Source organism: Gossypium hirsutum, chromosome D01 (assembly GCF_007990345.1).
Source record: "Gossypium hirsutum isolate 1008001.06 chromosome D01, Gossypium_hirsutum_v2.1, whole genome shotgun sequence".
In the NCBI taxonomy this organism is placed as follows: domain Eukaryota; kingdom Viridiplantae; phylum Streptophyta; class Magnoliopsida; order Malvales; family Malvaceae; genus Gossypium; species Gossypium hirsutum.
The window spans coordinates 1,909,838-1,937,749 of NC_053437.1; the positions used below are offsets into that span (position 1 = coordinate 1,909,838).

General features: G+C 31.7%; 6 protein-coding genes across 8 annotated transcripts; 2 read left to right on the forward strand and 4 right to left on the reverse strand.

Moving 5' to 3' along the window:
- Positions 1-1,926: 1,926 nt before the first annotated feature.
- Positions 1,927-6,667, reverse strand: LOC107933031 (putative methyltransferase C9orf114 homolog). Of its 2 annotated transcripts, XM_016865176.2 has the most exons (11): positions 6,241-6,667; positions 6,111-6,158; positions 5,525-5,701; positions 5,336-5,402; positions 4,642-4,706; positions 3,918-3,996; positions 3,474-3,592; positions 3,298-3,377; positions 2,681-2,750; positions 2,387-2,464; positions 1,927-2,294 (listed from the first exon to the last, which is right to left on the reverse strand). In XM_016865176.2, the coding sequence occupies exons 1-11, from the start codon at positions 6,484-6,486 to the stop codon at positions 2,223-2,225; spliced, it is 1,101 nt and encodes a 366-aa protein (XP_016720665.2). In that variant the 5' UTR covers positions 6,487-6,667; the 3' UTR covers positions 1,927-2,222. The 2 variants fall into 2 exon arrangements, with proteins under 2 accessions (XP_016720665.2, XP_016720666.2); XM_016865177.2 differs by lacking the exon at positions 5,525-5,701 and having other exon boundaries at positions 6,241-6,597.
- Positions 6,668-9,164: 2,497 nt separating this feature from the next.
- LOC107933037 (uncharacterized protein YwkD) lies at positions 9,165-11,190 on the reverse strand. The gene is made up of 4 exons (XM_016865183.2): positions 11,007-11,190; positions 10,675-10,905; positions 9,733-9,808; positions 9,165-9,238 (listed from the first exon to the last, which is right to left on the reverse strand). The coding sequence occupies exons 1-4, from the start codon at positions 11,088-11,090 to the stop codon at positions 9,201-9,203; spliced, it is 429 nt and encodes a 142-aa protein (XP_016720672.1). The 5' UTR covers positions 11,091-11,190; the 3' UTR covers positions 9,165-9,200.
- Positions 11,191-13,255: 2,065 nt separating this feature from the next.
- Positions 13,256-14,038, reverse strand: LOC107933070 (uncharacterized). The gene has a single exon (XM_016865222.2). It carries the CDS (start codon positions 13,845-13,847, stop codon positions 13,368-13,370), a length of 480 nt encoding a protein of 159 aa, XP_016720711.1. The 5' UTR covers positions 13,848-14,038; the 3' UTR covers positions 13,256-13,367.
- A 2,714-nt stretch (positions 14,039-16,752) lies between these two features.
- On the forward strand, positions 16,753-20,888 carry LOC107933098 (stress-induced-phosphoprotein 1). Its single transcript, XM_016865251.2, has 8 exons — positions 16,753-17,223; positions 17,911-18,004; positions 18,127-18,177; positions 18,268-18,441; positions 18,689-18,868; positions 19,020-19,139; positions 19,858-19,991; positions 20,388-20,888. Exons 1-8 carry the CDS (start codon positions 17,066-17,068, stop codon positions 20,464-20,466), a joined length of 990 nt encoding a protein of 329 aa, XP_016720740.1. The 5' UTR covers positions 16,753-17,065; the 3' UTR covers positions 20,467-20,888.
- Positions 20,889-21,458: 570 nt separating this feature from the next.
- On the reverse strand, positions 21,459-22,278 carry LOC107933059 (perakine reductase-like). The gene is made up of 3 exons (XM_016865210.1): positions 22,157-22,278; positions 21,935-22,023; positions 21,459-21,649 (listed from the first exon to the last, which is right to left on the reverse strand). Exons 1-3 carry the CDS (start codon positions 22,276-22,278, stop codon positions 21,459-21,461), a joined length of 402 nt encoding a protein of 133 aa, XP_016720699.1.
- Positions 22,279-22,924: 646 nt separating this feature from the next.
- On the forward strand, positions 22,925-25,396 carry LOC107933099 (transmembrane emp24 domain-containing protein p24beta3). Of its 2 annotated transcripts, none has more exons than XM_016865252.2 (4): positions 22,925-23,550; positions 23,970-24,156; positions 24,866-24,973; positions 25,090-25,396. In XM_016865252.2, exons 1-4 carry the CDS (start codon positions 23,341-23,343, stop codon positions 25,254-25,256), a joined length of 672 nt encoding a protein of 223 aa, XP_016720741.1. In that variant the 5' UTR covers positions 22,925-23,340; the 3' UTR covers positions 25,257-25,396. The 2 variants fall into 2 exon arrangements, with proteins under 2 accessions (XP_016720741.1, XP_016720742.1); XM_016865253.2 differs by having other exon boundaries at positions 23,097-23,550; positions 25,123-25,396.
- Positions 25,397-27,912: the final 2,516 nt, after the last annotated feature.

Below are 27,912 nucleotides of genomic sequence, written 5' to 3' on the forward strand. Positions count from 1 at the left end.
TTTCTATCAAAATTACTTAATAAAATCATCATATAACAAAATTAAAGCTTTAATTCCATGTTCATTCATCATATACTTCCAGCATGTATTCATAGAAACTTTCAAAATCAGCCATGAAATCAAAAACTAATGAAATAATTAGTTGGGCCTAATTGTAAAAGTATCAAAATCACAAAAATTAGAAGAAAAAAATCAAGAATTAAACTTAAATAATTCAAATATATGAAAAACCAGCTTGTTTCAGACCTCCTATGGCGTTTTTTCTGATAAATTGTGAAGAGATCTCTAGATTTTTCACTTTTGTCTTTGTTTTAAATGTTTAATTTGTTAAGTTTCCAATTTTGCCCCTATTTCTACTTACATTCTGCTGATTTTTCTTACCCAACCGTCCAGCCCATAAAATTTGGGCCTAATTGCCTTTTAAATCCCTCCTCATTAGTCACTTAAGCTATTTAATCACAATTTAATAAATTTTACACTATTTTCAATTTAGTCCTTTTTAGTTAATTAACTATCCAAACGTTAAAATTTTCTAACGAAACTTTAATACCAACTCAATGACACTCTATAAATATTTCTAAAAATATTTATGGCTCAGTTTAAAATCTTCGAGGTCTCGATACCTCGTTTTTTTATTTTAATTATTTTAATATTTATTCCTAGTACACTATTCACTATTTCAAAAAATTTTCTAACTTCACATTTAACTTATACTTACTAAATTTATAATATTTTCTACTCGTTTGTCAAATTTAGTGATCTCGAATCACCATTCCGACACCACTGAATATTCAGGCTATTACATGTTGCCCTTTGCTTTTGTCACAAGCTTAAAAAGATATGGTATAAGATATTAAACATATTTAATCGTGTGATTATATTTAAAATAAATAATGATGTGGCCTAGATATAGAGGATTGGAACCTATGGTTGATACAGGGTGAAATTAGAAAATTATTTTAGGATAAAAAATAATAAAAATATTAATTTGTAATTTTCTAAAATTAAAGGAATTAATAAAAAGTTTTCATTTTCGGGAGAGGGGGCAAGGCCATTGTCTTTGGATTGATTATCTATCAAAGATTGTGGTACATCCATGAGTGAAAAAACTATATGATAATAAATATATTTATTAAAATTTTATATAAAAATCAAATTAATTTTTATTGGAACGGTAAAGTTAAATATTAAAAGTTTATTGTACTATCACGAGTTCAAATCGTACTATGATTGAATTTGTATTGATTTTATATAAAAATATAAAAGGATCAAAACACTATTATAATAATATAACTTGTTTTATATAAAAAAATATTTTAATAATTTTCTGAGTTGATATTCAATTAACTCGTATTATCAACTCAATCAGAATCTTAAATAAAAGTATTAGTCGTAGTAGTAGTAATAGTTTGTTTTTTAATTAAAGTTGAGTAGCTTCAACAAGCTTCCAAAACTTTGTTTTAGGTCAATGGCAAAAATTATAATACAAATGAATTGTCATATTTCTTTCTTAAAATACAATTAACAGAGAATCTTGTGTGTTGACTTAATGATTAAGATGTTCACTGTCTTAAGTATGGCTTGAGTTCAAATCACGCTAATCATCGGCTTTATCCTTTTCTTGTAATTCACCAAAAATAAAAATACTATTAACAGAGCTAATATAATAAATTGATCTATAATGCCAACAAAAGAATTTGTTTGTAAAAAAATATAAATTTTATTTTAGTTTAAATTTTATTACAGGTAGGTTTTCTTCAAGTTTATTCTAGTTTAGATTCAGATATATTTTTATTATCAAACAATCTCTAAATTATAAAATAATTATTGAATTATTAAATAATTTTTATTTAAGTCATTAAATTGAGATGTTTACACATGGGACCTAAAACTCGTACCATTTAAATGATATATTGGCTAATTCGATTTAAGAAAAAGTATATTTTGCCCCTAAATTTTAAACAAAATTTTGAAATAAATAAAGTAAAAAGTTCTTAAAAGAACACATTCACAGTTACATGTTTACAAAAATAGGCATAGACATTTTTGCAGACATGAATTTCAGAACATGAGCTTGAGCATGCTTGAGACTATTAGCCTTCAAAATCCGAAGAATGCCATGCCTGCCTCGAGAAGAAATATTCTTCGATTCGATCCCACCGCCGATGCAATAAAACAAACAATTCAATGTTTCGATGTCTTTGAAAGTCCCAAGATAATCTTCAGCTCACAGGTCCTTGCATTGCTCGAGTTATCGGTTCTTGGAAATATTGGAGTGATATTAAGAGAGCTTCCTGTTTTCAGAAGATATAAAACACAAACATTGACTATCACAGCATAAACTAAAAAATACATGAAAAATTAGACAGAAGGTAATCAATGGTACCTCGGTCCGAATTGTTCGACTTCCTTGATGCGGACACGTGTTCAAATACATGTTAAATATATCGCGCACATTTTTTCCCTGCAAATATAGAACACCATATCAAGGAAAAACTATGTACTGCAAAATTCAGCTCATTGTGAACCAAAAAGTTCTAAATGTCACAGTTGGTAATCTAAATATATAAAAAAGCAAATGTTAATGTTTATCAAAGGATAGTTCCTTGTATCTGAAGAAACTTAAAAAGGTACCAACATCGAAAAGAAAAAACCGAGATTAACCGTCCTCCAATCATACCTTAAACTTATTATCTTCTTCTACACTCTTTTCCAACCCCAAAAGTCCACCAAAAGCAATTAATAAATGCCTGCCAAATTATAATACAATCAAGTCAAGATGTATCATGGCATGAAACCATTTTATTTCCACATGACAGCATACTCATGAAGATTTTGTATGAATAAAGTTCAAAGAAGTAGATTTTGTGGATATTACAACACAAAAGCAATGCAAAGAGCTAAGAAAAATGTATGGTCTTTTGATGTTACTGGTTGCTGGCTATTTGGCAAACTAATCACCGAAAGGGTAATTTGCCTTCTCTAAATGGTTGATTATTAGGTTGGCCAAGTTGGGGAAGCAACCACTATAGCGTTAGAAAGCCAATTAGGAAGAAAATATGTTCATTTCAAGCAATATTATAATTAAAGCACACCTGCTGTTATATGTTATTTAACATTTTGAAGAGTAAGGTTAGCAAATAATTAGTGTTTTTTAATCATCATATAATTAGTACAAACATTCCATGCTCGATGCCTTAGTAGGGCTCGGATCTTGCAATGTAATAGGTTTTCTATAATCATGTAATAAACCAATAGTAAGTCCCACTTAAAGGACCTGATATGAACAAAAGTTACCTAAAAGCAGGTAAATTGAGCTGTGATGATTTAACAACTATCCCATGCTCTGATGTACCAATCAAGTGATCATATCCACCCTGCAACAATATTATAGAAGCCATCCTGCTGTTAGTGCTTGGCAATTAGAGAGGAATAGGCGGTGAGTTCAAACTGTATTATCAAAGCATGAATACCTTGTATGGGCAATCGGAGAATACTGAACTGATATTGGAAGCATACCGCACTTTATACCCCCAATATGTACCTGTGTCTTCCCTAGGCTTGGAAGGGGAGACAACCTGGCGAGGTAAATCTAGAAAAACAACTTTATAAGCTTAAAACATATTTTCATATGTATCAGTGCTTGTACATATGATTGTAGACAAATTTTATAAATGTCATACATCTTAAGTTCAAAATGAATTTTTTTCCAGATTAGGACCATAGAAACTGATTATCAAGGAAGAAATCATTATTTCATTATTAAACATCCACTAAATGCAAAATAAATCAACTTAAAAGTTACATATATAGTTAGGTTTAAATTTTCACACTCAATGCAATCAGCTAAATTCAGAAAAACAATTACATGACAATGAAACATGAAACATGAAATAGTATAAGAACAATTTTATTACCATAATCCAAGTTTTGGTTAGTTCCCATTGCAACGGTAACTCTTTTTCCAGGCCCGAGTGCTTGATCAACCACAACATTCTGCATAAAGAACCATGAAATAGCCCAAACCAGTTCATAAGTAATATATCAGTGTCACACTCCTTGGTATACAAGTTTAATCTGAACAAGAGAATATATATATAAGTTTTAAGTCATGTTTGAGCTTTCTGAATGCAAATTAGGAAACCACAACTCTGTACAAGAAAATAATTCAGAGCAAATATGATCCTTCCCATTGCCAGCTTTATAAGAAAATTTTTTTAGTGCTTGATACTATAAAAAATTTATGGCAATGCCAATAATTGAACAGCATGAAATTAGCAACTAAGAATTAAATGTTCATCAACAGATTTAATTTCTTTCCATTTATAACTTCTATGCTCAAAAAGAAGTTTGAGCCAAAAGTACGAAAGAAAGAAAAAAGACAATAACCATAAGCCATTAACAACTTCAAGGGGCAAACAAGAAGATTTCCAGGATAATTTAGCCATTAAGGACCAGTATGTGGTCAAATAAGTTGATAGCTATCATTGCCAGGGCTGGAACCCTAGCCCTTAAGTTGTCAACACAGAGAGTCAACCACTTGCATCTATTAAGGTTAAAATTAGCCGCTTGATTAAAAAGAAAAGAAATTATGCAGGCAGCAAGTTAAAGTGAGTCACACTCGCACAAGAACAGACATACCTTATCTAAACCTACATCAACCACTGTTCCCACGGAGCTTGTGGGTTTTTCCTCAAGTGTGACACCTATAAAGTTATCACAACAAATGAAGTCAGCCAAAGATTCAATTCAGGCTCGCCATTGATCAAGCACGCCTTCTAGTAGGCAACAGATTGCTAAGATTCCCCATAGAAACTGCACCCAAGTTCCTAACAATCTGGAACCTAACCTAACCTTATCATTTCTTTATAAAAGCCTGTAACCTCAGTTTCCAATCAATTCCCCATACAAATTACATCTGAGCACCTATAAAGTTATCACAACAAATGAAGTCAGCCAAAGATTCAATTCAGGCTCGCCATTGATCAAGCACGCCTTCTAGTAGGCAACAGATTGCTAAGATTCCCCATAGAAACTGCACCCAAGTTCCTAACAATCTGGAACCTAACCTAACCTTATCATTTCTTTATAAAAGCCTGTAACCTCAGTTTCCAATCAATTCCCCATACAAATTACATCTGAGCTCCTTACATTTAAAAAGCATATCAATTTGTCTGTCCGCATCTATCCTTCCTACAATTCACCTTTTAACAATTATAGACCTAGTACGAAACCTATAACAATCACAAATCCTAGAAGAGCTAAGTTTATGTGATACTGCAATCTAAATATATCCAAATGAACGAGTGATCAAAAGGCAGCAGCCAAACTTTACCTTCCCGATAGGGAGCCCACTCATGCTTACGCAGATGATGGGGAGCATCAAGTGGAGGCAACATTCCCTACAATAGGCAAAGAAATGTAAAAATCAGTTTCAAATTCACTTCCATTAAAGGAAAAACAACAACAGCAAAATAATTTCATCAAAACTGTGTGAACTTGTTAAAAAGAAATCGATATTCACCACATATCTAAGGGAATTATGCTTAGCGAAAAGAGCTTTTCTAAGATATTGCGGCGTCTCGAGATACTGCAAGATCCTAACAAGGAAAGCCGCCCCTCTATCATTTTCATTCGATTTATTTTGGTTCGAAAAAGCACCATTATTCCTCAAGCTACTCTTATTATCAAACACCACCACCTGCTTATACAAACCACTGATTACTTGGTATAATTAACTAACAACTACAATGTAAGATTAAATAAGGGCTAATTATGATATTAGTCCCTCTATTATGCTAAAATTTGAGATTTAATATCTCTGCTTTAATCTGGCATAATATAATAGTTGTTGTCATTAAAGTGATGACATTCAATCAACCATGTTCAACTAATAATAAATTTGCAGGCCGAACATGTTTTTTTTTAATAAAAAAAAAACCCAACATCGTCAGTTTAACGGAAACAACTGATAATGTAATCGGTTAGCACCAATTAATAACATTATGCCAAATTAAACTATATAAACTAATCCCAAATTTCAGCATAATAGATGGCCTAAAACAATAATTAGACCATTAAACAAATAAGAAATTAGGCAAAAAAAACACCTCATCGATCCGAAAAATAGTTGCAGCACGAGCAATTTGACTCGCCAACTGAAAGAAAAAGGAGAAATTAAATGAAAATTTGTAACAGAGGGCAGAAAGAGTGAAGAGAAACAGAGGTATTTTCCATTACTCGAGTGGCGAGCTCGAGAGACTGAGCGTTGTCGACGATGGAACCAGCGATAGCTACGGTGACAGTGGGGATATCGTCGGCTTTTTTGGTTTCACCGTTGGTTTCTTTCTCCGGTTTGGTTTTTGGCTTCTTTTTACGGTGAGAATCGCCGGCGGCGTTGAGAAGACTGAGGTCCGTTTGGGTTTCTGCTGGGCTGTTGGTTTCGGCTTCCCTTTCGAATCTCTTCTTATCCTTCTTCTTCCCCATTTCAGCTCAGTGTGTGTGCGCGCTGCGGAACTGAAACAGTGACACTGAACCCCCGCGTTCGACAATAAGGCTTTTGAGGGTTTTGAATTGAGATGCCAATTTATCTACGGTCAAATTATGCATTATATCGTATTATATTTTTATGTATTTTTAATATCTTTACAGGAGAATGATTTGCTGGTTTAAAAAAGTGTTACCGTAAAAATTTACGGAAGAGTGTAAAATTATATTGTTAAAATATTAATAATGTATTATAAGATTATTCATGTTTTTTTAGCAGTGCAATAGAAAATATGCTAGTTTAGACTAAATCACAGAAAAAGACATCACCTATGGAAGTAAAAGACAATTTTAACAGCTCATGTGATGGTCTTGAACAAAATATCAAACAAATGGAGATAAATGCTACAGAGCTAAAGAAGAAAAAGCAAATATGATAGAAGAACTGAACCTCACTTCTGATGTTAGTACAGACTATAAAAATGATTAGATGTGATTAGATATTTTACTATTTTGTATGAGTCATAAAAGTAAGTTTGTTTGTTATATGAGTCAAAAGTAAGTTTGTTTGATATGTAAAGGAGATTCCTCCTTATCATAGTATTAGGATAAGTCTTGAAAACTCCTCCAAATGAGGAAGAAAGATTTTTCCTATATAAGGGAAAACAATTTTCAGTTGTAATCATCGAATAGCTTCTAAATAAAAATATCAGTGTGTTTTAAAAACATGTTTTCCTAAATATTTTTATGTTCTCTTTCTAATCAACATAAGCCAATTTTTAAAAGAAAATCTCCCGTAAGTTTAAAAGTATGATCTATGATTGGAATACAATGGATCCTGCACAGCAGAAATTAAACTTAGACCAGGGGTACTAATTGATATTGGATTTAAAGAAGTACTTGGGATTAATGGTTTGACAGCTAAAAGGCAGTGCCTGTATTGTGGCCAAGGAGGAAGGCCCTATTTCTGGCATAGCTTACTTATTGTTAAACTCATTAATTTCAGATATTTCAATCTTAAATCCCATACTCAATTTGGTATCCGAGGTAGCACTCCAAAATTTTCTTTTATTGAGAATCCTAATTGAAAAGGAAAAGATTTTTACAAAAAAATGAGTTCTAGACATTCTACTTGAAGGCACCAATTTCCTTACCCTCTTTCCCTTTAAAATCTCATTCTACGTTTAAAATCTCATTCTACGAAGAAAATATCTCATTATATGAGGTAACCTACTTCATAGAGGAATAAAAGGTTAAGCCATGAACTTGCCACTTGTAAATCTATACTCTACCTATCAAAAACCTAGTTTTTCCCCAATAAAGAGTAAAAGTCTTTAGGTCGGTTCAAGTGCTCCTCTTCATATTTTATAAAGAAATAAATCTCATAAATTTGGTGATCTTTTTTACTTAATTTTTAAATTATTTTACTCATATTAGTCTTGATAACTTTTCTCATTCTAATTTTAAAAAAAATTGTATTTTGTTAAAGTAGAGATAATAACGAACTGGGATGGGCAGATTTTAGCTACCTGACCCCTCCCAAAGCTTGACTAATCCGTTCTAACTTTGTCTCTTTAGAAAAAGTCCATCCAAACCCAAAATTTAATAGGAGAGACTGGAACCAACTTGAATTTGATTTATTTTTTTTTATTTTGAAGCAGATAAATTTTTTTAGTTTGGATTTAAAACTTAATATATATAAAGCAAAAACTTAATATATGTACATATCTCGATTATTTTTCTAATTTCACCTAATCTGTCCCGAATTGATTTTCAAAAGGAATTCGACCCTAACAAATTAGGTTGTGTTGAGATATGTCGAGTTCAAGTGTTTTACCATTCATATGTTAAAGTGTGACAATATGGTCCTGAATCCATTAGATTGCTTGCTAATGATGTGTGTGCATGATAATGATATGTTCCTCCAAGAGATGTGTAAATTGTAAGAAAAAGAAAGTCAGATTTAGCTAAAATTTTCTTGGTATCATCCCAATATATTTATTAAATTACATCTCCTTTAATTTTATAACTATTTTTATGTGTTACAATTAATAAAATAAATATTGGGTCAAGATTTGGACAACCACAGACCTAAAGAAATCTTAAAAGCGAAAGATAGTGCAAAAAGTTGTTAAGATTGAAGAGTTTTTTGTGAAATTTGTACACTATATGGCTGGCCTCCAGTAGATCTTAATAATTAAATTCCCTACCAAACTAGAACATTGTTAACATCGACCTGAAAGGATTGGATGAGTCATCAACCAGACTTGAATGTAATAAAAAAAATGCATAAACCCATTTGGTATGACATGATGTTTAAGCAAAGCATGTTGTTCTCCTAACGAAGCCATGGAACCAAATTTCACCATACACGAAGTTGTATGTCGCTAGCAATGGGTGTAAGGCAAAGGTATAATAATATACATCCGGTACAAATATTCTCAACTTCACCCAAAAACAGAAAACACTTTTGATACAATTGTGCAGGATCAACTTTACGATATTGACATATATGTTAGCTATGAGTTTTTAACTGCAAATCTAAATTATTATCATGGAAATACCAACTGATGCTTATTAGGAGGAAGACAATCTCATGCAAATATTACATTACACTTACAACAGAATGATAGAGAAATTCGGTACCCTTTTTATTATTTAGCTAAATCATCCATTTGTTTTTACATACAAATTTCCATGTTCATCCATCCTAATCATGGAGCTTCCCTACTGGCAACCTCCAATCCATTACCTGCAAATCAATTCTCATATATGAACCTCAAAAGTTTCTAATAGGCCAAAACCATTGCAAATATAAAATCAAAAACACCCCATGAGAAAATGAATAACACACGAAATTCTTAATGTTGGTAAAAGTACCATGGAGGCTTTTCTATTAGTAGATGGATTACATTTTGCCCCCCTCTATTCAAAAAATAGGCAAATTAGCCATTGTACATTATATCAAAGAGCCAGTTGATCCTCCTGTTAAAAATTCAATCCATTTCTACGGTTAAAAACTAGTTTATGTACGTCAACATACGAGGTACACATGGCACAAGTGTTACTGTTTGATTATTTCGTTAGCCACACTAGTTTTTAACAGTATAAATGGATAAAATTTTTAATAGAAAAAATCAATTTGCTTTTTGATTTAATGTGCAGAGACCAATTTTTTTGAGTAAAGGGGCAAAATGTTCTTTTAAGCTATTAAAAAGAAGGATAAAAAAAAAAAAAAAACCTCACCATCTGGATCAAAAAAGAAGATCTGCCTGACTTTCCCATTGGGGAGGGACCTCTCAAAAGTCTGAATTCCTTTATCCTGACAAATTCCCACAATTTCATCTTAAGACAAAAGGGTTAATTGCAACAAGCATTCTATATTATTGCTCAAATTTTAAATTTATCCTTAAAACTTTAAGAGGTTTTAAATAAATCCTCAAAAGTATCAGGCTCTTCTGTCAAGTTAGACCCTAAATGCCGTTATGGAATATACTTAAAACAAGTAGATTAAATTGTAAACACATGTCTACTTATTATATTGATAGCTTTAATCTAACCTGTTAAAAAACAAATAATACCTACTAACTTTAGGATAATTTATTTTTCTTAACCATAAGATTCAAGCTGCCCGTGCCATAAGTACACTCATGTTCCAGTGTTCCAAATTAGATCTAAGATGACAGTCTATAGCTGACGAACAGACTTAATTAATGCAAGAATTAATTACATATTGGCACCAAACTATATTCGTTTTACCAATTACGTACACAAAAGTAGTCCCTAAATTATCAATTTAGCCTTATTTTACCCAAAAAGTATACCAGGTCAAACTAGAACATGCAGTGTGTCAATATGTAATTTGTTTTTAGAACATGCAGTGTGTCAAAAAGTATGCAGTGTGTCATATTGGCAGTATTGTGTTTCAGGTAAAATGTGTAAAAAATTAATAGTTTAGTTATCACTTTTGACAGAAAAAAGTAGCTAAATGAGAAATGCAGTATAATTGAAGGGCCAATTTGCATTTAATCCTCAATACAATAGTGAAAGTTCAATAAGTTCTGAAGTTGGTGACCAACTGCAATTAACCTAAGACTAAATATATAACATATCAATCCAAACACGAAATCAACATGTTAAAGTGGAAAAAAGACCAGAAAACTAATAGCAAAGGATTGAAAATGGTACCTTGAGAGACTGAACAAAAGAATCGAAATTGGAAACGGTGAAGCAAATATGATGACCTCTAGGAAGATTACTAGGGTCAGCAACGGCCGCCGTGGAACTGTACGGACCTTCGGGAAGTTTCGTGAGTGGGTTCCTTTCAATTAAATGCATGGGAAAAGATCCCGGAAGATTCAACCATATTACCTTGAACTCCCCGAAATCTGGGCTCTCAATCTCCTCGAACCCAAAGATCTAAAGCAAAAACATAAATGCTCGATCGTTTTTTAACGTATAAAAACAGCTAAAAACCTTTAAAACAAAAGAGAATTAAAGAAATTTTCTAAAGAAATTACCTCTTTGTAGAAATTAGCAAGGCGTCTAATGTCAGAGGATTCTCTGGAAATGTGGTTAAGGCAAGCTGCTTTCGCCACCGCCATTTTCAGATACTCTCGTGTTCCTAAGTTTTAAAAATTCGACACGGCTCTATCTTATGTAGTGGTTTATGTGGGCACGAAACGGCGCCGCTTGTAGTCCAAGATTGGTTATATGAAAAATAGATACCTAAACTATACAACTTTTATCATTTAAGTACCTAATTTTTTTGGTCAAAGTAGGTACCTAAAGTTTTATTCTGTTACCTACAGTTAGTGTAAAAACAACAACAACAGTGAAATTAGGTACTTTAGTAATACTGTAACATGAGACAAAAATTAAATTAAATGTATCATACCGCCCATCCAAACCCACACTAAATCTAATCAGGGTTCATAGTAGTAAAGGAAGTGAATCGAAAAAAAAAATTCTAATTTTAAGATATCTAATGAAACCGTCGTTAGAATTGAGATCTTATTTAAAGAAAAAAAATCAAATATATGTAATATATGCATGTATCCAAATGCTCGAAAAAAAATACTATTCTATTGCCATTGATCTCTTAAGAACTTTTAGATTGCAAGTATGAGTTCATACTATGTAAATATATGGGATTTCCTCTAATTTTATTTTAATTAATTATCTAGATAAAGTTGAGTTATTTATTTAATTTAATGCTTATAATTCATTCTTTTAAAATTGTTGTATTCTTTACAATTTTCAAAAATTAAATTTGTGTTTTCTTCTTTATAAATGAAACATATTTATATATTATTTTATATTATTTAGATTTATCCATGGGTTAGACCACCCAACTTGGTTCGAAAGTCAGCTTAAAAAGTGAGAAATTTGGACAAAAGATAAGATATGTTTAGAAAATAGATTGAGCATCAGATACGACTTTTTTTACCCGGCCAACCCGAATTTGCAAAAAAAAAAATTGTTGTTTTCTCGTTGTTTTGCTGCTATTTCACTATTATGTTATTATTATTTTGTTGTTATTGTTTGGATATTGTTATTTTTGCTACTATTTTAAAGACATTTGCTTGTTAAATTACACATATGTTAGTGTTATTTAAGTATAAAGATTTTTTTTTAATTTATTTTTCAATTTTTGTGAAATATTTATTTTAATGTTTGTAGTATTTTATATGTTCTTAAAAAATTATATAAAAATAATAATAAAATTAATACGAGCGAGCCATACCAAACTTGAGTTTTAACATTTTATTTGAGTTGGACTTGACAAAATTTTAGACCCATTTTTTGGGCCTATTAAACGAGTCTAAAATTTTGTCAATACTCAATCCATGAACAAATCTATATATATATGTCACATTTTTGTTATACAGTATTTTAATTATTTTTTGTCAACTAGGTACATCCCCACGAGCATACAAAAATCTTAAATAAATTTATTATACAGAGAAGAGCAAAGCAAATAATTATTATACAACGTTTAAAATTATCTATAATTCCTTTTCAACTTTTAAATAGGAGGATATTCTCCTGCACTAACAATAATATCATACTAATCGAACTAAGGGTCTGTTTGATTGCCGGTAAAATATTTTCCGTAAAATGATTTCTGGAAAATGTTTTACTTTTCTGTAAAATGATTTATTGGAAAATATTTTCTGGTGTTTGATTGAATCTGTGTAAAATATTTTCTGCTTCTTGGTAGATTTTTTGAAAATATTTTTCGGAAAAGTTATTTTTACATATATTAATATATATTAATAATTTTTTATATTTTAAATTATTTTTACATATATTGCAATGATTTATTTATAATAATACTCAATTATTAAGCTACAATATTATCGTTATAAATTGAAAAAATTAATATTAAATAAATTATTTGTAATTGTGTTAAAAAAACAAGTATTGAATAATTAAAAAAAAAGTTACTGGAAAATCGATAAACAGAAATAATTTTTTACCGAAAATGAAGGAAGGAATGAAGGAGGTGATAGAAAGGAGAGTACGGAAAATGTCTTACGGAAATTGAAAGGGTAAGACATTTTCCCTAAAATGTAACCCATTTTCCCTTGTTTTGGAGTTCATTTTCCAAATAGAAAATGTTTTCCTCCAATCAAACGCTAGAAAAGTTGGAAATGATTTTCCGGAAAATTAATTCCGTCAATCAAACAGACCCTAAGACTCAATCGACAACCTAACAAAACACCTAAAAATTATCGAATAATAAAGCTTTAAAAATCATGGGAGAGAAGGAAATTTTTCTTCATTTTATTGAATAATAACCATACATGAAAAACAGCTCTTGGACAAGGACAACGAAAGAACATGCAATTAAAACACAGCAAAGATCACATATTGTTTTATTGTACAAGAACAAACCTGTTATTATTAGTGTTACCATTTCTCACACCACCACCAAGCTCTCCCTTAGGCACCGTCACAATAAGCTCCCCATCCTCGTAAATAGCACTAGCCAGCTCTGGTCGTGCCATCTCCGGCAACCTGAATCGCCACATGTCGAGCACTATATGATCCAATGAACAAAAATCCACCAAATTTTCTGACCTTATTACGATCCTGGTAACCCCAGGGTGGATTTCCATCGCATGAGCCCTCACGACATCGCCAATCCTCTCGTCCGTTTCAGCCACAAACTTGAAACGATCGGAGCTTTCTTCCACCGTCACGTCGGCGTCCGACCTAAATGGCAGTTCCAAAACGCGGCCGAAGAGGTGAGGCAACCGCCTGAGCTTCTTGCGAGGTCTCTCGGCTTCAGATCTTGGGTCCATCTCATATTGGATGGCAATGTTTCTTTTCTTAGGCGATGGGTGGATTCTCATGGTTTCAGATATGAGGTTTAGGGAAGTTTTTCAATAATCCTTGGAAAAAGAAATTAATGGTAACACAAAATGGTGCTTTGGTGAAGAACAAAAGTAAAGAAATTTGGATTTGGGATCAAAATTTTGATCAAGTTATGCAGTGAGAGAAGTGAAATCATAATATCAATGGTCTCAATTCTTTAAAAAAAAAACATTTTTTTTATTTTTCCTTTTTTAAAGACTTTGTTAAAAAAAAACCAAAATGCTTACGAAAAAGAAAGTTGAAAAGGTAATTAGATTTTCATGGTCAGTTATTTATTTTTGGAAAATTTGTTTAAAATCATAATAAGAATTTACCTGTAATTTTTAATTATAATATAATTTTACCATCATATTTACATTAATTGTAGGTGATATGTATACCGCAAAAAACACAGAGCCAGAGGCTATAAAGAAATAAAATAGTGCATCTATAAATAGATAGATTAATCGATTAAGTTTTAGTTTGATTGGGATGAACATTGTTGCCAATGCAGGAAGACGTAGATTCGAGTGCATTGAAGCGTCTTATCCTCTTACTTATGGGTTGGGGAGGGGTTATGGATAGTTTTAGGCATTGTGTAAAAAAAAAAGCAAATATGATCAAGATCTTGTGAATTTTTTATTTTATTAATAGTGGATAGAGTAAATATCAGAAAAAATTTTCAACCCACATCCTAGGCTCAGGCTCGGTCCATCCCGAAATATGGGCCTAAAATTTTGTCTAGGCCCAGCCCGAAAAAAACTTCCTAAGCCTGAGCCCGGCCCATTTTTTTAATAAACACCAAAACTTTATTTTTTTAAAAAAATATTTTGAAATTAAAAAAATAAATATAAATATTTATTATATATTCGGGCTGGGCCCGGGCCAAAAAAGTGGTGCCCGAGGCCCGACCCGTTTTCTAAACGGGTCTCATTTTTTTGCCCAAACTCATATTTCGGGCCTATATTTTTACCCGAACCCTCTCATATTTCGGGCGAGCCGTCGAGCCGGGCCGCCCGACCCATGAGCACCTCTAGTTGAACTCTCCAAATCTAATGATACATATTAAATTACATCAACGGCTAAGATTAAAACTTATCTACAAGATGAGAATCCTAAGAGATTTAAATTTTATACATCTTTATCTATTAGAATTTACAATAATTTTCCTTATAACTCTAGTTTTATTGAACTATCTCACTAGGTCACCAATAGAGGTGATCATGGGCTGGGCCGGGCCTAGAAAAAAATTCGGCCTGCGTTCTAGTGTCATGGGGCTAGACCTTTCGTCTCGCAATCCGTGCGGCCTTAGGCGATCCGTTCGTCTAAACTCGCCTAAGTCAGTCTTAACTCAAGTGAGGATTCTTTTAGAACTCCTTCAAGGCACCAAATTGAAGAGCGGAAGCGATTTATGCCAAAAGAAGCTAACCAAAGAACAACAGAAAGCCACGGAAAAGAATGCACACAAGGTGTTTTGAGTAAATGCTCTCAAAATTCAATTACTCTTAAGAATTCAGAATACAATGGAATGAGTACAAATGAGGGGAGGCTCTCTATTTATAGTTGAGCTCCCCCAAAACCGACGGTCAAGATACATTTACATCGATGGATGAGATTTAACCATATCCCTTAATTTTAGGGATTTACAATATAAGCCTAATCAAATCTAATCTAATTTTTACAATATATGATTCCCTCTATTTTCTAAGATTAGTTACCATATTAGCCTAAGTTGCCATCTCTTCATTATCGGGCCAACTAGGCTTCAATCTGACAGGCTTGTCTAATAGCTCTTTGAATCGGGCTAGTTCTTGTGGGCCAAATGATCCCCATCTGAGCAATAGACCTCCATCGGATGCATTTGGTGTAATGGTCACGGGCTTTGAACTTTGGCCTGTGACACTAGGCCTAGGCCCGACCCAAAATATGGGCCTAAAATTTTATCCAAGCCCGGCTCGAAAAAAATTTCCTAAGCCTGAGCCCGACCCGACCCGGCCCATTTTTTAATAAACACCAAAAATTTATTTTAAAAATAAAAAATATAAAAGGTATTTTAAAATTAAAAAAATAAAAAATAAAAATATTTATTATATATTCAGGCCGGGCCAGCCCCAGGCCAAAAAAGTGGTGCCCGAGGCTCGGCCCGTTTTCTAAATGGGCCTCATTTTTTATCCAAACCCATATTTCGGGCCTATATTTTTACCCGAACCCTCCCATATTTTGGGCGGGCCGTCGGGCCGGATGGCCCATGATCACCTCTAGTCACCAATGATTCAAGTAGATGAGTTTCTTTTATGTGTTCTACAAATCAAGTCAGTTCAAATGAGTCTATTTAATTAATTAATCTCTACAGAACGCTCTGTGTGTACTTGTTATGGGCTTTGATCCACGGCCAACTATTAGATTTTTTTTATTATCCAACTATAAAAAAGTTACAAAATGGTTATCTAATTATTTGGCTTTTTTGTTTTTAGTCACTTAACTATTTAAAATTTTGTTTTTTAGACCGTTAAATTGTTAACGAAAAAATAGCTTGAAAGCTTTTGAAATTAACATAATAGCAAATTTAACCCTCAACATTTATACATTGTATCAATTTAATCTTGATTTAAAAAAAATTAACCCTCAATATTTACACATTGTGTAATTTATTTTTTGGCAGTTTTACTTTTATTTGTGACATTGATAATTAATTTTTAAAATAACAAGAAAAGATGAAAGTTATTATATTGGATTTTTTTTAGTGTTTTCATTTTTAGTATATGCGATGAAATTTAGTTGGCTGATTTATTTTTTGTTATTCTTTTAAGAGAAAGAATGACAAAGAAAAATAAAAATGAGAAAAAAAAGATCAAATTACAACGTATATAAATATTGCGAGTTAAATTTTTTAAAATCTAATCACTAAAATGACACAACTTAAAAAAAAAACTTTGGTGAGTAGAAGTTTAGTTTACCCATAACTTTTTTAAGGAAAAAAACAGAGCTCGCTCTTGTAATTTTGCTTAGGGTTTTCTTTTAATCAAAACTAATCTGATTCTGCTTTCTACTCCAAAATCACCAAAAGCCCAGATTTCGTTTAGAAATTAGAAAACCCCACCGTTTATAGCGCTGTTATTAAATACCTCCATAAACATCATCCCCTCAAAAAAGGAGAAGCTTCTCTCTCCCATTAACCCTAACTACACAAGAAATAAAATTACCTCAAAACAATAGGATGGCAGAAGCAGAGGTAGGATCTGGTGAAGGAAAGCCCCAAGAGATGTCGTTGAAGGATAAAGGGAATGAGTTTTTCAAGGCTGGGAACTACCTTAAAGCTGCTGCTCTTTACACTCAGGCCATTAAACAAGACCCTTCAAATCCCACTCTTTATAGGTAAATCTTTTTTGTCATCACATTGGATTTTGATTTATTGAGCTTTATTATTGAAATGCAATCTTGGGTTGGTTGTGAAATTGCCCACTTTTTGTTTGAAAGTATTCTCAAATGTAAGGTGGAACTAGTGTTAAAAGCTCTTTTTAGCTATTGGGTTTACTCTCTCTCTCTCTCTCTTTAATAATTATCCTATGGTTCATATATCATGTCCATGAACAAATTCTTGAGGATCCTGATATATGGCATGTATTTATGTTTTTAAAAAACTGGGGTTTATCTCTTTTGCATCCACCATTTATTGTTGGAGTGTTTAATAAGCTATTGAATTTGCTGAAATACATATGGCATGTATTTATGTTTTAAAAATCTGTTTGAAATTTTGTTCATTTGCTTGAATGGTTCCTGGATGGGAGTGTTTAATAATCCCTTGAACTTGCTCAAAATACCCTTTTGGTATATGGTCAATAAGAGCTATCATATAATTGGAAGTTAACCTTCCTGGGATTCAATAAATTGAATGATTTTAGTTTTAGGCCTTTATTGATGAATGTGGGTTCATTTTTTGTATTTTTTTTTTACTTCTCCTCGGATTCCATATATGAGAACTTGTATGTGTATGGTGTAGCCGTGATTTCTTCCTTTTTTGCATCAATGATACAATTTCAATGTTCTATTTTATTTAACCAGCAATCGAGCAGCAGCGTTTCTAAATTTGGTTAAACTTAACAAAGCGCTGGCTGATGCTGAGACAACAATTACTTTGAAACCTCAATGGGAAAAGGTAGATTTCTGTATTGTCTATTTATTTGGAGGGTGGTGCTGGGCCTAGGGAAATTGCAGCAGTTGCATTCAGATAGTCATCAAAATTGAACTATTTAATCAGTGTGTTTTGGTATATTTCAGGGATATTTTCGAAAAGGATGCATTTTAGAGGCTATGGAACGATATGACGATGTAAGTACCCATATCCCTCCTTGAAACGTTGGTAAAGAGACTATGCTATTTGTTTACGGTCCTGATATTCCAAACATTAAATTATTATAGGCTTTAGCTGCCTTCCAAATAGCTTTGCAATACAACCCACAAAGTGCAGAAGTCTCAAGAAAAATTAAGAGACTTTCGCAGCTTGCGAAAGATAAAAAGCGAGCTCAAGAAGTGCAAAACTTGCGATCCAATGTAGATATAGCAAAATGCTTGGAAACATTGAAAACTGAAATGGTGAGTTCCTTGAGCAAAAGTGTATGTACATGTATATTTTACTTATTTATTTTTCCCTTTATTTGTATATTCATGCATTGTTTGAGTATGGGCTCTGTTTTCTTTTCTCATTTGCAAGTGTTGTCTGTCAGCTATGACTATTCACTATCCCAGTGATATTCTTGCATGCTGGTATAGAGATCTGATGCAATTACTAGGATTATTTTCATTGTACGTGTTGATGAAAAAATGACCTTTCTCTTTGCAGTCTGAAAAGTACAAATCAGAAGATAGTTGGAAAGAGATGTTTTCTTTTCTTGTTGAGACAATGGAAACAGCTGTAAAATCATGGCATGAGACTTCAAAAGTGGATCCTAGAGTCTACTTCCTTCTTGATAAGGAGAAGAGCCAAGCCGATAAATATGCTCCAGTTGTCAATATTGACAAGGTATTAGACATTCAAAACTATCTAATATATGATCACAATCAATTCTAGAAATAAGTATTAGATAGCTGTGTAATGTATATTTCCACCATATTAACAGGAAAATGGTTCCCAATGATATCTAATGAAAAGTTCATCTTTCCTCTTGTTCCAGGCTTTTGAATCACCTCATACGCACAGCAGTTGTTTTTCATTTCTTAGGCAATATGCTGAAGATTCTTTCTCTAGAGCAGCTTGTTTAGTTGCTCCTAAAAGTATCATAGCTTATCCACAGGTAACTTCATATTTGTTCTAAATTGATATAGAAACTTGGCTTGTGGACATAGGACAACAATGATACTCTTAAATGCTATCTTATATTTGCAAAATCTCCTGTCTTGTGCACTCTTTTCAATTTTCTCCGTTGTAGGGAATGTACTTGTGGTATAATATATTTCTCATATGTTAATTTAGATAAACTGATAAGTTTTAAGATGGTACACTTGGTTGATGACCTGAAGTGATGGAGAGCTTGGTTTTTAATCTATTTCTAATAAAAAAAATGGGATTGCAGTTTATAATCCTTATAGATTGTGGCTAATGGTTCTAGCAAGCATATGTCCTATCTTCTACATTATGTTTTGCCTTCCATTTGTTCTTCAGAGAATCGATTAGTGCTTCCTTATTTTATGAAGCGCTAGTCATTTCTTTTAGTAGTAGCGAGACAGCTTCAGGCTGATTTTCAATTTGTTGCTGGGTTAACAAATCCTAGCCTCTGAATCTACTGACTGATTTATTACAAACACTGGGAACTTTTTGATATAAATTTATCTTCATTGGGGTTAGTGGACAAGGAGATGTCTCGAGTCTTTTTCAATTTTGCACGCTATCTCGAGTCCTTCGATTACAGTTTACATCAAGGTTATTTGATGGTTTATTCACTGCATAGTTTAGGATTCTAAGATTCAAGTATACGGACCTCTGAATCTCTGATTCAATGCCCATCTTTGCAGGTCTGGAAAGGTCAGGGTTCAAGGAAGTGGAAGCATGGGCAACATGATGGTTTCTTTGTTCAATTCGAGTCACCACTCTTGCGAAAACTATGGTTTATTTCGAGTTCCAATGAGATGGGGAAGACACTGTGCAGGTTCATTCTCTCTCTTTCTCTTCATGCGCGCTCACACTCTCATCTATATATAGGTGTAGACAATTAGATGTAACTTTAGTACTTTAAATTGCTAAATACGAGACATTTGTGAATGCAGTCCCCTGAAAATGTATTCGGTGAGTTCATTCTCTTAAAAGTTGTGCAAATCTGCTAAAAAAGTTGCCTTCCTAGCTGCTGCAACCAGATGAGAAATCATTATCTTAAAATATAAAATCTTTTTGAAAGTATGACATAAAAAAAATCAGTATGCATGATTTTGTCTAATTGATCCTAATGCTTCAACAGTATATTAAATATGCTATGGTTAAACTGATTACTATTTAACTGATATATTTTTGTAAATGATTCAAGTCCGAACATCTTTGCCTATTTCAGGGATCCAGAGGTTCTAGATATAGGTGCACATGAAGTATTTCCACGCCTTTTCAAAGAAAAGCTATCCAGTTCCTCATGAGCTTTATCTTAGGCTGAAGGAAATTGCTAGGCATGCCGGTGGACTTTGATTGCGAGGTTTACATATGAAAAAAGGTACGAACAACATAGCGCGCTTGCTTGTTACTTCGAGTTGGATATGAATTTCCTTTTATATGTGAAAACTCGCCAACTAGGTACACTTTTTCGAGTCACATAGCACTCATTTTCTTGGTTTTGAAAAATTTTCTAAAGAAGTTTACAAGCCTTTTTTGAGTGATTACTTTTTATGGGTGTTGATTAAAACTGCTTTCTTGCCTTGAGTGATTCGCGGGTTTCGGTTCTTGAGTTGGTTATATATGTTGGAAGAACAGTAAAGCTAGTTGGTGTAGAACTTATAATCTTGTTTTCTGTTGTAATTATATGTAGAAAGTTATTGATAAGGGCTGATGTAGTTTTGTTTCATTTATGCATGAAGTGTTTCTTTCTTTTAAGCTCACTTCCCTCCTGCTAGCCTTTTATCTACATTTCATGGACTCTTCAATAATGGTTGCCATATTCGTGTCCAAAGTCCAATACTTCATTATAGGATAGAACACATAATTTGCGTAAAACGAGTCAGAAATGCATGTGTATGTATATGTATGTGTTGTATGTTGGAGGAAATTGGGTAAAAGTACCATAAAAACTCTTGTACTAGAAATCAAATTGCATTTTGCTCTCTACTTAAAAAAGGGGTAATTAGTCCCTCTATAGGTAGTATTAAAAATTCCATCTATTTCTACTGTCAAAAATTAGCCCTTGTACGCTAGCATGAGGTACACTTAGCACGTCACGTGTAATTGTCTGATTATTCCATTAGCTACGTTAGTTTTTAACAAAAGAAATGGATAAAATTTTTAATGAAAACGATCAATTTGCTCTTTGATCTAACTAATAGGAATTAATTTGTCTATTTTTTTAATAAATGGAGCAAAATGCAATCTGATTTCTAGTACAAAGTTTTTATGGTACTTTTGCCTAAGAAATTGGTTTTCATTCACAAAACCACATCTCTTTGATGGGGGTATCAGCAAATTTCCAAGCATAACTGGCAACTTCTCTTGTGCCACTCACATCATCAATAGGCACAGCATCACGGATTTCTTTCAAATCCTCTTGTGTAAGCTTCAATGCCAAGGATCCAACATTGTCTTTAATGTTCTTAAAAACGAGATAACGAGATTCTAGGGTCATTATGTGCAACAATATGAAAGAATCATCAGTTCATTTGCAAAATATAGAGCAAAGGAACCCCCCAAACATACCAGGGATAGGGATTATGTCATCACCTTAGTGTATAAGCCATGCTAAAGCTAGTTGAAGAACCATGGTGGCATGCTTTGTAGCTAGACCGGAAAGTCTAAATTCTCCCCGTGAAACCTCGGATGACTTCCTGTTACATACAGAAAAGTTAGGAGTAAGTCGAAGAAGGCTTTGTACATTGTTTTAAGAGCCACTTCAAATCAAACTTCCATCGGGCAAGCTCTCCACGATGGCCTTCCTGTCGAAGAAATCATGACCTAGAGGACTATATGCAACTATCCCAATTCCGAGTTCTCTGTAACATTCAGGGAAAGATTGAAATCACAGGCAAAAGGGGGAAAAACCAATGCATCTTAGGAATCGAGTTTCTAATCTACCAGCAAACTGGAATGATCTCATCTTCGATTTCCCAAGTTCAGAGATAGTACTCCATTTGTAAAGCAGTAATGGGATGATTTGCATGAGCTCTTTTTATGGTGACAGCACTAGCTTCAGATAACGCAATGTACTTTATTTTCCCTTCTTCCACCAGCTTCTTTAGCTCCTCCATCTGCCATATGAAGCAGCAAATTCAAGGCAAGCTAAAATAAACCAAGAATGTCCAGTCGATACTTACGGTCTCCTCTATTGGAACCGAAGTGTCCACACGATGTTGGTAGTACAGATCGTTATAATCCACATCGAGCCACTTGAGACTAGATTCACAGCAGTACCGTACTTATTCGAGGGTATCCTTGATGGCGAATTGAAACCCAACACAACAATACTGAATTGTAGCCATATCATTTTAGTCAATGGATTTAATGGTTACTATTTGAGTCAAAACTGAAATTTTAAAATTCGAAAAAGTATGAGACTAAAAATAATCATATTGGAGAGTAGAGGTTAAATCTATAACTTATATATAAAACGGGACTAATAGCATAATTCGACCTAACTAATTTAATTGTTACTATTTTGGGTTAAGACTAAAATTTCAAAATATAAAAAGTACAAAAAGTAAATTTATAACTTATGCATAAAAAAAAGTAATACAATAATTCGACCTAACTTATTTAATTGCTACTATTACTGTTTTAAATTAGGACTAAAATTTTAAAAGCTCAAGAAGTACGAAACTCAAAAAAATCAAAATTAAATGATAAAACTTAAACTACATAATTTAGGCACGGTATAAATTTAATCTAATTTTGTCGTAGTTTTAAGGTTAGATTCTGCTATTGTCCCTATACTTTATGAAAGTTGTGGATTTAGTACCTATAATTTGATCAATTTAAGTTTTTGTACTTTTCGAATTTTAAAATTTCTGTCCTCATCTGTTAAATTCACCAAGTTAAGTTTTGTTATTTCTAAAATTTGATGCGGCAAACATATTATCATATGTGTAATGTCATGTTAACTTTTGTTTTTATTTTACATATTAACAACTATCATTTGCGTCAAGAATACGTTATCTTCCTATTTAAGGGTCGGGGAAATTAAAAATTACATCCAGCAAAACCAGACTATATTTTTAGCAGATTCACGTATCCCACAAATAATGCTATTTAAGTTGTACTAAAATAATAGCAATTAAATCTAACTCAAGATAATAAATAGAGTTTTTTTTTAAATGGAGAGTAAATGGAGAAAAATATGGGGTTTAATTGGTTTGCTTCTTTTGAATTTTGTGAATAATGTTTCGTCGCTTTCGCTTACCATAACCAAAGTCGATTGCGTATACGAGATCGTCCGATCCGAAGGTGACATCGTTTCCGGTAACTTCGTTGTCGTCGATCACCATATTTTCTGGTCCTCCGATCACCCCGGCATTGATTTCAGCGTAACTTTTGTCATCCCAATCTATCTATATTTTTGTCCCTTTTTTCGCAGAATTCGTGTTGATTCGATATTTGAGATTTTTGTGATTGATTTTAATGGTTTGTTGTCAGTATTGAATACGAGATTTTATTGTTTCAGCTCATGCGTTTATTATCAGATTATATTATATGAATTCGAAAATTCGGATTGAGAATTTCTCAGAGAAATCATGATGATTTTTGCGATTGATTTTAATGGTTTTGTTGTTGGTGTTGAATATGGGATTTTGTTGTTTCAATTCATGCATTTACAGTTGATTTATATTATATGGATTCGAAAAATCATATTCGGATTTGAATTTTCTTTAAGATCGATGATTTTTGTGATCGATTTTAATGATTTGTTGGTGGTGTTGAATACAAGTTTTTCTGTTCAATGCAGATAACTTCTCCTGGGGGTGGCATCCTTCATAATTTGAAGGGTACATCCGGGGATAAGTTTTCGTTCAAAGCACCACGTAGTGGACTGTACCAGTTTTGTTTCCACAATCCCCTTTCTACACCGGAGACAATTGCCTTCTATATTCATATCGGGCACATACCTAACGAGCACAATCTTGCCAAAAATGGTTCCTTGTATTTTTTCCCTTTGAACTCTACTCCCAAGTTCTAATTTTTGTTATAACTAACAGGGTTAATTGCATTTGAGGTTTTTAACTATGACCCAAATTTTAAATTGGGGTCTGAACTTTAAAATATTCTAATTGAGTACTTAAAATATCAACATCAAACAACTACCTTCGTTACCCTAACTATTAGTTTAGTTGTTCAATGTCAACTCAAATCTAATCTTGAGCATAAGTGTATACCTATTGCATGCTCACATTTGATCTAAGTTGGTCGTGTGATAAAAACACGTGTTTATAATTTTAATCCACGTGTTTTAAAATATTTGTTTCACGTTACATATTTGAACTGATGTTTAATGCCTAAATTTACAGCTAGGCTGAGGTTTGGATAATATAATAATATAATATACTTTGATGACTCAATTAAAATATTTTAAATTTTTTGAAACAAATTAAAATATGGGTATTAAATAATATATGTATCAAATTGTAAACACGTATGCTAGTGCACTGCATGACCAACTTGGTTCTGATGTGCTAAAAAAAGAAATAGTTATCCTACATTTTATTCACATAGATTTAAGTTATTCTTACGATAGGTGTGCTCATATCTACAATTTAATCTATATGTTTTATATATACTCAATGTTAAATTCGAAGCAAAAGTCACTTGATAAAAAACTTAATTATTACAATACCTTTGTTACAGAACATTTGGACCCAATTATTGTGAAAATTGCTGAGCTGAGGGAGGCTTTGGAGGCTGTCACAACCGAGCAAAAGTACTTAAAAGCACGTGATGCTGTTCATCGTCGTAGTAAGTTGCTCTATCGATAGCTGGAGTTTATTTTGATAATTATTAAATTAAATTTAATTATTTTAAAATTAAAATTAAATAATTTGTGAATATTAATATCTCTTTTATATCAACAGATCTAATGATACGGTATTTATACTTGGATGCAGCAAATGAGAGCACGAAAACGCGTGTGATAGGTTACACAGTTGGAGAATACATTTTGCTAACAATCGCTAGTGTACTACAAGTTGTATACATCCGCCGTCTCTTCAGCAAATCCGTTGGATATAATCGAATTTGAGCCACACTTTAATTATTATTATTATTATTCAAAACCCGAGTCTCAATTGCGGTTAGAAATTCAAATTTTTGTAACTATTCAATTCATTATTTTATTTGAATATTTGTGAAATTCATTATCTAAAATACGTTTTATTTTTTTCAAATTAATTTTTTATTGCACATTACATCTTTTTATTTCTTTATTAAATTTGAATATTTAATAAATTTAATTTTCTAACAAATAATGTTTATATAAATACTTAGCTTTATATGCGCAAATTCAAAATGTGCAAATAAATCAATACTTGTCCTAGTCACTAAACCTTAAATCAAATCCATTAATTTAAAAAGGTTAAAATATGTCATAAATCTATTAACTCTTCATAAATTTAGAATTTAGTCTATATATTTTTATTTTCATGAGTTCAATTCTCTTACTTTTCATATTTCAAAATTCGGGATATCCTATTAATTTCTTTTGGTTAAATTTATTTGTATGACATTTTGAAATAAAAAAATAATGTTGTAATGAATTAAAATTTAACAAAATAATTTTAACACTATTAACAGTTAAACCTAAATTTTAAAATATAAAAAATAAAAAGCTAAATTCCTAAAATAAAAATAGAAGGATTAAATTCTAAATTTTTAAAAAATGCAAAAACTTATGATATATTTTAACCATTTAGAAAACCCAGATTCATAAATCTTACACCCATAATTACGATAAAAATATTTTTATCTAATAATTTGTCTTTTTATGAAATTAAAAATTCCATAACTGTAACCCAACGCCGCTTACCACGCCACCATTTTTGGTGGATCCGTTCTGACAACTCCTGCGCTAAAATATTATTCAATTTTCCTAAACTACCCTTTTTATATTTAATTATGATTTTAGTAAAAAAAATTGTGGGAAAACTTTTAAAAATTAAAATCATTATAATCAAAATAGTTTCCTCCATTAGATCAAAATAAATTATTTTAAATTTTAAATTTTGTATTTATCTTATTCTATTAAAATAAAATCAGCAATATCCAATCTTTTTCTTTTCACAAATCATAGATTAAAAAGAAAATATCTTCAGTTTCAGATTTATTTTTTTTAAATGGATTATAAATTAAATTAATCAATTTAAGTATTAGATATTTATTTTTCTTAATTGAAAAAATGATCGACCATTTCATTCTAAAAAATTAGAATTCTTTTTTCTGAGTTTATTTCAAGTAGAGGTGCTCATAGGTCTGGCCGAGTCGGGTCTAAGTATAATATTAACATACTTTATTCTTGGTCGACTCGACCAGAAATATGAGCTTAAAATTTTGTTCAAACTCACTCATATTTAAAAAATACTAACCTAAGCCCCTTTTAGACCCGCCCAAATTATTGTTTAATTTTTTAAATAATTATATTATATTATTTTAATATTAAATAATTTCCTATGTTTTTTATTTATTAAAAGTTTTTATATGGTCATCTTAATATTATTTTAATGTTTATATTATAGTAGTATTATATATTTAGTATATGTTTATTTTTTTTAATGTGTTCTAAATTACATAATATAAAGTATTATAAACTTAAAAACAGGTTGGGCTAGGCTGATCTCGGGCCCTGAATGTTCAAGCTCGAGCCCGGACCATATTTTAAATATGCCTAATAATTTTGTCCAAACCCTTCCAAAATTTTGGCGTGCCTTCGGGCCTGAACGGGTAATCCAGCCCATGAACATGTTTAAGTTTCAAGTACTCACTTTTTGCTCAACTAAGGAAAAAAAATGCTCTTTTCTTTTTTTTTAAATGAGACAGTTGACCAATTTTTTCAATCAAGAAAAATAAATACATAATACAAAAATTGATTAATCTTATTAACCCTAACATCTTGCTTTCCGTTCCATTTTTTTCTCAAAAAGAAATTAAATTAAAGATTATCCAAATTTTTTTTACCTTGATACTTTAAATACACAGTGAAAAGAGAAAAAAAAGACGAGAAAATTTGAGTGGTGTTGATTTTGTTTTAATAAGGTAAAATAAATACAAAATTTAAAACTTAAAATCATTTATTTTGATCTAATGGTTAAGATCATTTTGATTATCATAATTTTTATTTTAAAATTTCTGACTAGTCGGAAAAAAAAACATTTTAATCGGAATTATAATTTTATATACTTGCAAAAATGCTGAAATTATGGAACGTTTTGAATTTTTATGCATTTTAGCTTGCTATTTTCTTAATCCATAATAATCATATTTTAAAATTTAATACAACATTATTTGTTAAAATAATATATTTTTTCTTTAAAATTGGAAAAATAGTAGTGTAAAAAAGTGTTTTTTAAATGCTTTGTTTAGTGTCGGAATTATCTTTTACATTCTAAATCAGTCTTTAAACTTCAAAATAATTTAGCAGGTCAAATTGTAAAATTTGTGTAATAACCGCACAAACAGTTTGGATTTGACGTGTTAAAAATAAACACGGTTAATAAAATTTAGAAATGCTATTTTTGATAGAGTTAAGTGTACTAAACATCCTTAAACTATGACCTTTATTCTAAATTGGTTCATAAATTACTGATGTTGTATCAATCAAGTCCTTCTACTACTAAAATTATTAATTTAATCGTTAAATGATACGTTAGATTTTACATGACATAATCTAAAATAGAAATTTTGAG

Excerpts from the sequence above, each read along its gene's own strand:
- LOC107933099 (XM_016865252.2), top strand. The coding sequence starts at position 23,341 with ATGGAGAGTAAATGGAGAAAAATATGGGGTTTAATTGGTTTGCTTCTT. Across the intron at positions 23,551-23,969 it reads ACCCCGGCATTGATTTCAGC|ATAACTTCTCCTGGGGGTGG; the intron begins GTAACTTTTGTC and ends TGTTCAATGCAG. Across the intron at positions 24,157-24,865 it reads GCACAATCTTGCCAAAAATG|AACATTTGGACCCAATTATT; the intron begins GTTCCTTGTATT and ends CCTTTGTTACAG.
- LOC107933031 (XM_016865176.2), bottom strand. The coding sequence starts at position 6,486 with ATGGGGAAGAAGAAGGATAAGAAGAGATTCGAAAGGGAAGCCGAAACC. Across the intron at positions 6,159-6,240 it reads CTCTCGAGCTCGCCACTCGA|TTGGCGAGTCAAATTGCTCG; the intron begins GTAATGGAAAAT and ends TTTTTCTTTCAG. Across the intron at positions 5,702-6,110 it reads CTATTTTTCGGATCGATGAG|GTGGTGGTGTTTGATAATAA; the intron begins GTGTTTTTTTTG and ends TTGTATAAGCAG.
- LOC107933070 (XM_016865222.2), bottom strand. The coding sequence starts at position 13,847 with ATGAGAATCCACCCATCGCCTAAGAAAAGAAACATTGCCATCCAATAT.
- LOC107933098 (XM_016865251.2), top strand. The coding sequence starts at position 17,066 with ATGGCAGAAGCAGAGGTAGGATCTGGTGAAGGAAAGCCCCAAGAGATG. Across the intron at positions 18,442-18,688 it reads AAACATTGAAAACTGAAATG|TCTGAAAAGTACAAATCAGA; the intron begins GTGAGTTCCTTG and ends TTCTCTTTGCAG. Across the intron at positions 19,992-20,387 it reads ATGGGGAAGACACTGTGCAG|GGATCCAGAGGTTCTAGATA; the intron begins GTTCATTCTCTC and ends TGCCTATTTCAG.
- LOC107933037 (XM_016865183.2), bottom strand. The coding sequence starts at position 11,090 with ATGGCGGTGGCGAAAGCAGCTTGCCTTAACCACATTTCCAGAGAATCC. Across the intron at positions 9,809-10,674 it reads CTTTTGTTCAGTCTCTCAAG|GATAAAGGAATTCAGACTTT; the intron begins GTACCATTTTCA and ends GGAATTTGTCAG. Across the intron at positions 9,239-9,732 it reads CTTCTTTTTTGATCCAGATG|GTAATGGATTGGAGGTTGCC; the intron begins GTGAGGTTTTTT and ends ATTGATTTGCAG.
- LOC107933059 (XM_016865210.1), bottom strand. The coding sequence starts at position 22,278 with ATGGAGGAGCTAAAGAAGCTGGTGGAAGAAGGGAAAATAAAGTACATT. Across the intron at positions 22,024-22,156 it reads ATTACTGCTTTACAAATGGA|AGAACTCGGAATTGGGATAG; the intron begins GTACTATCTCTG and ends TGAATGTTACAG. Across the intron at positions 21,650-21,934 it reads GGAGAGCTTGCCCGATGGAA|AATCTCGTTATCTCGTTTTT; the intron begins GTTTGATTTGAA and ends TAATGACCCTAG.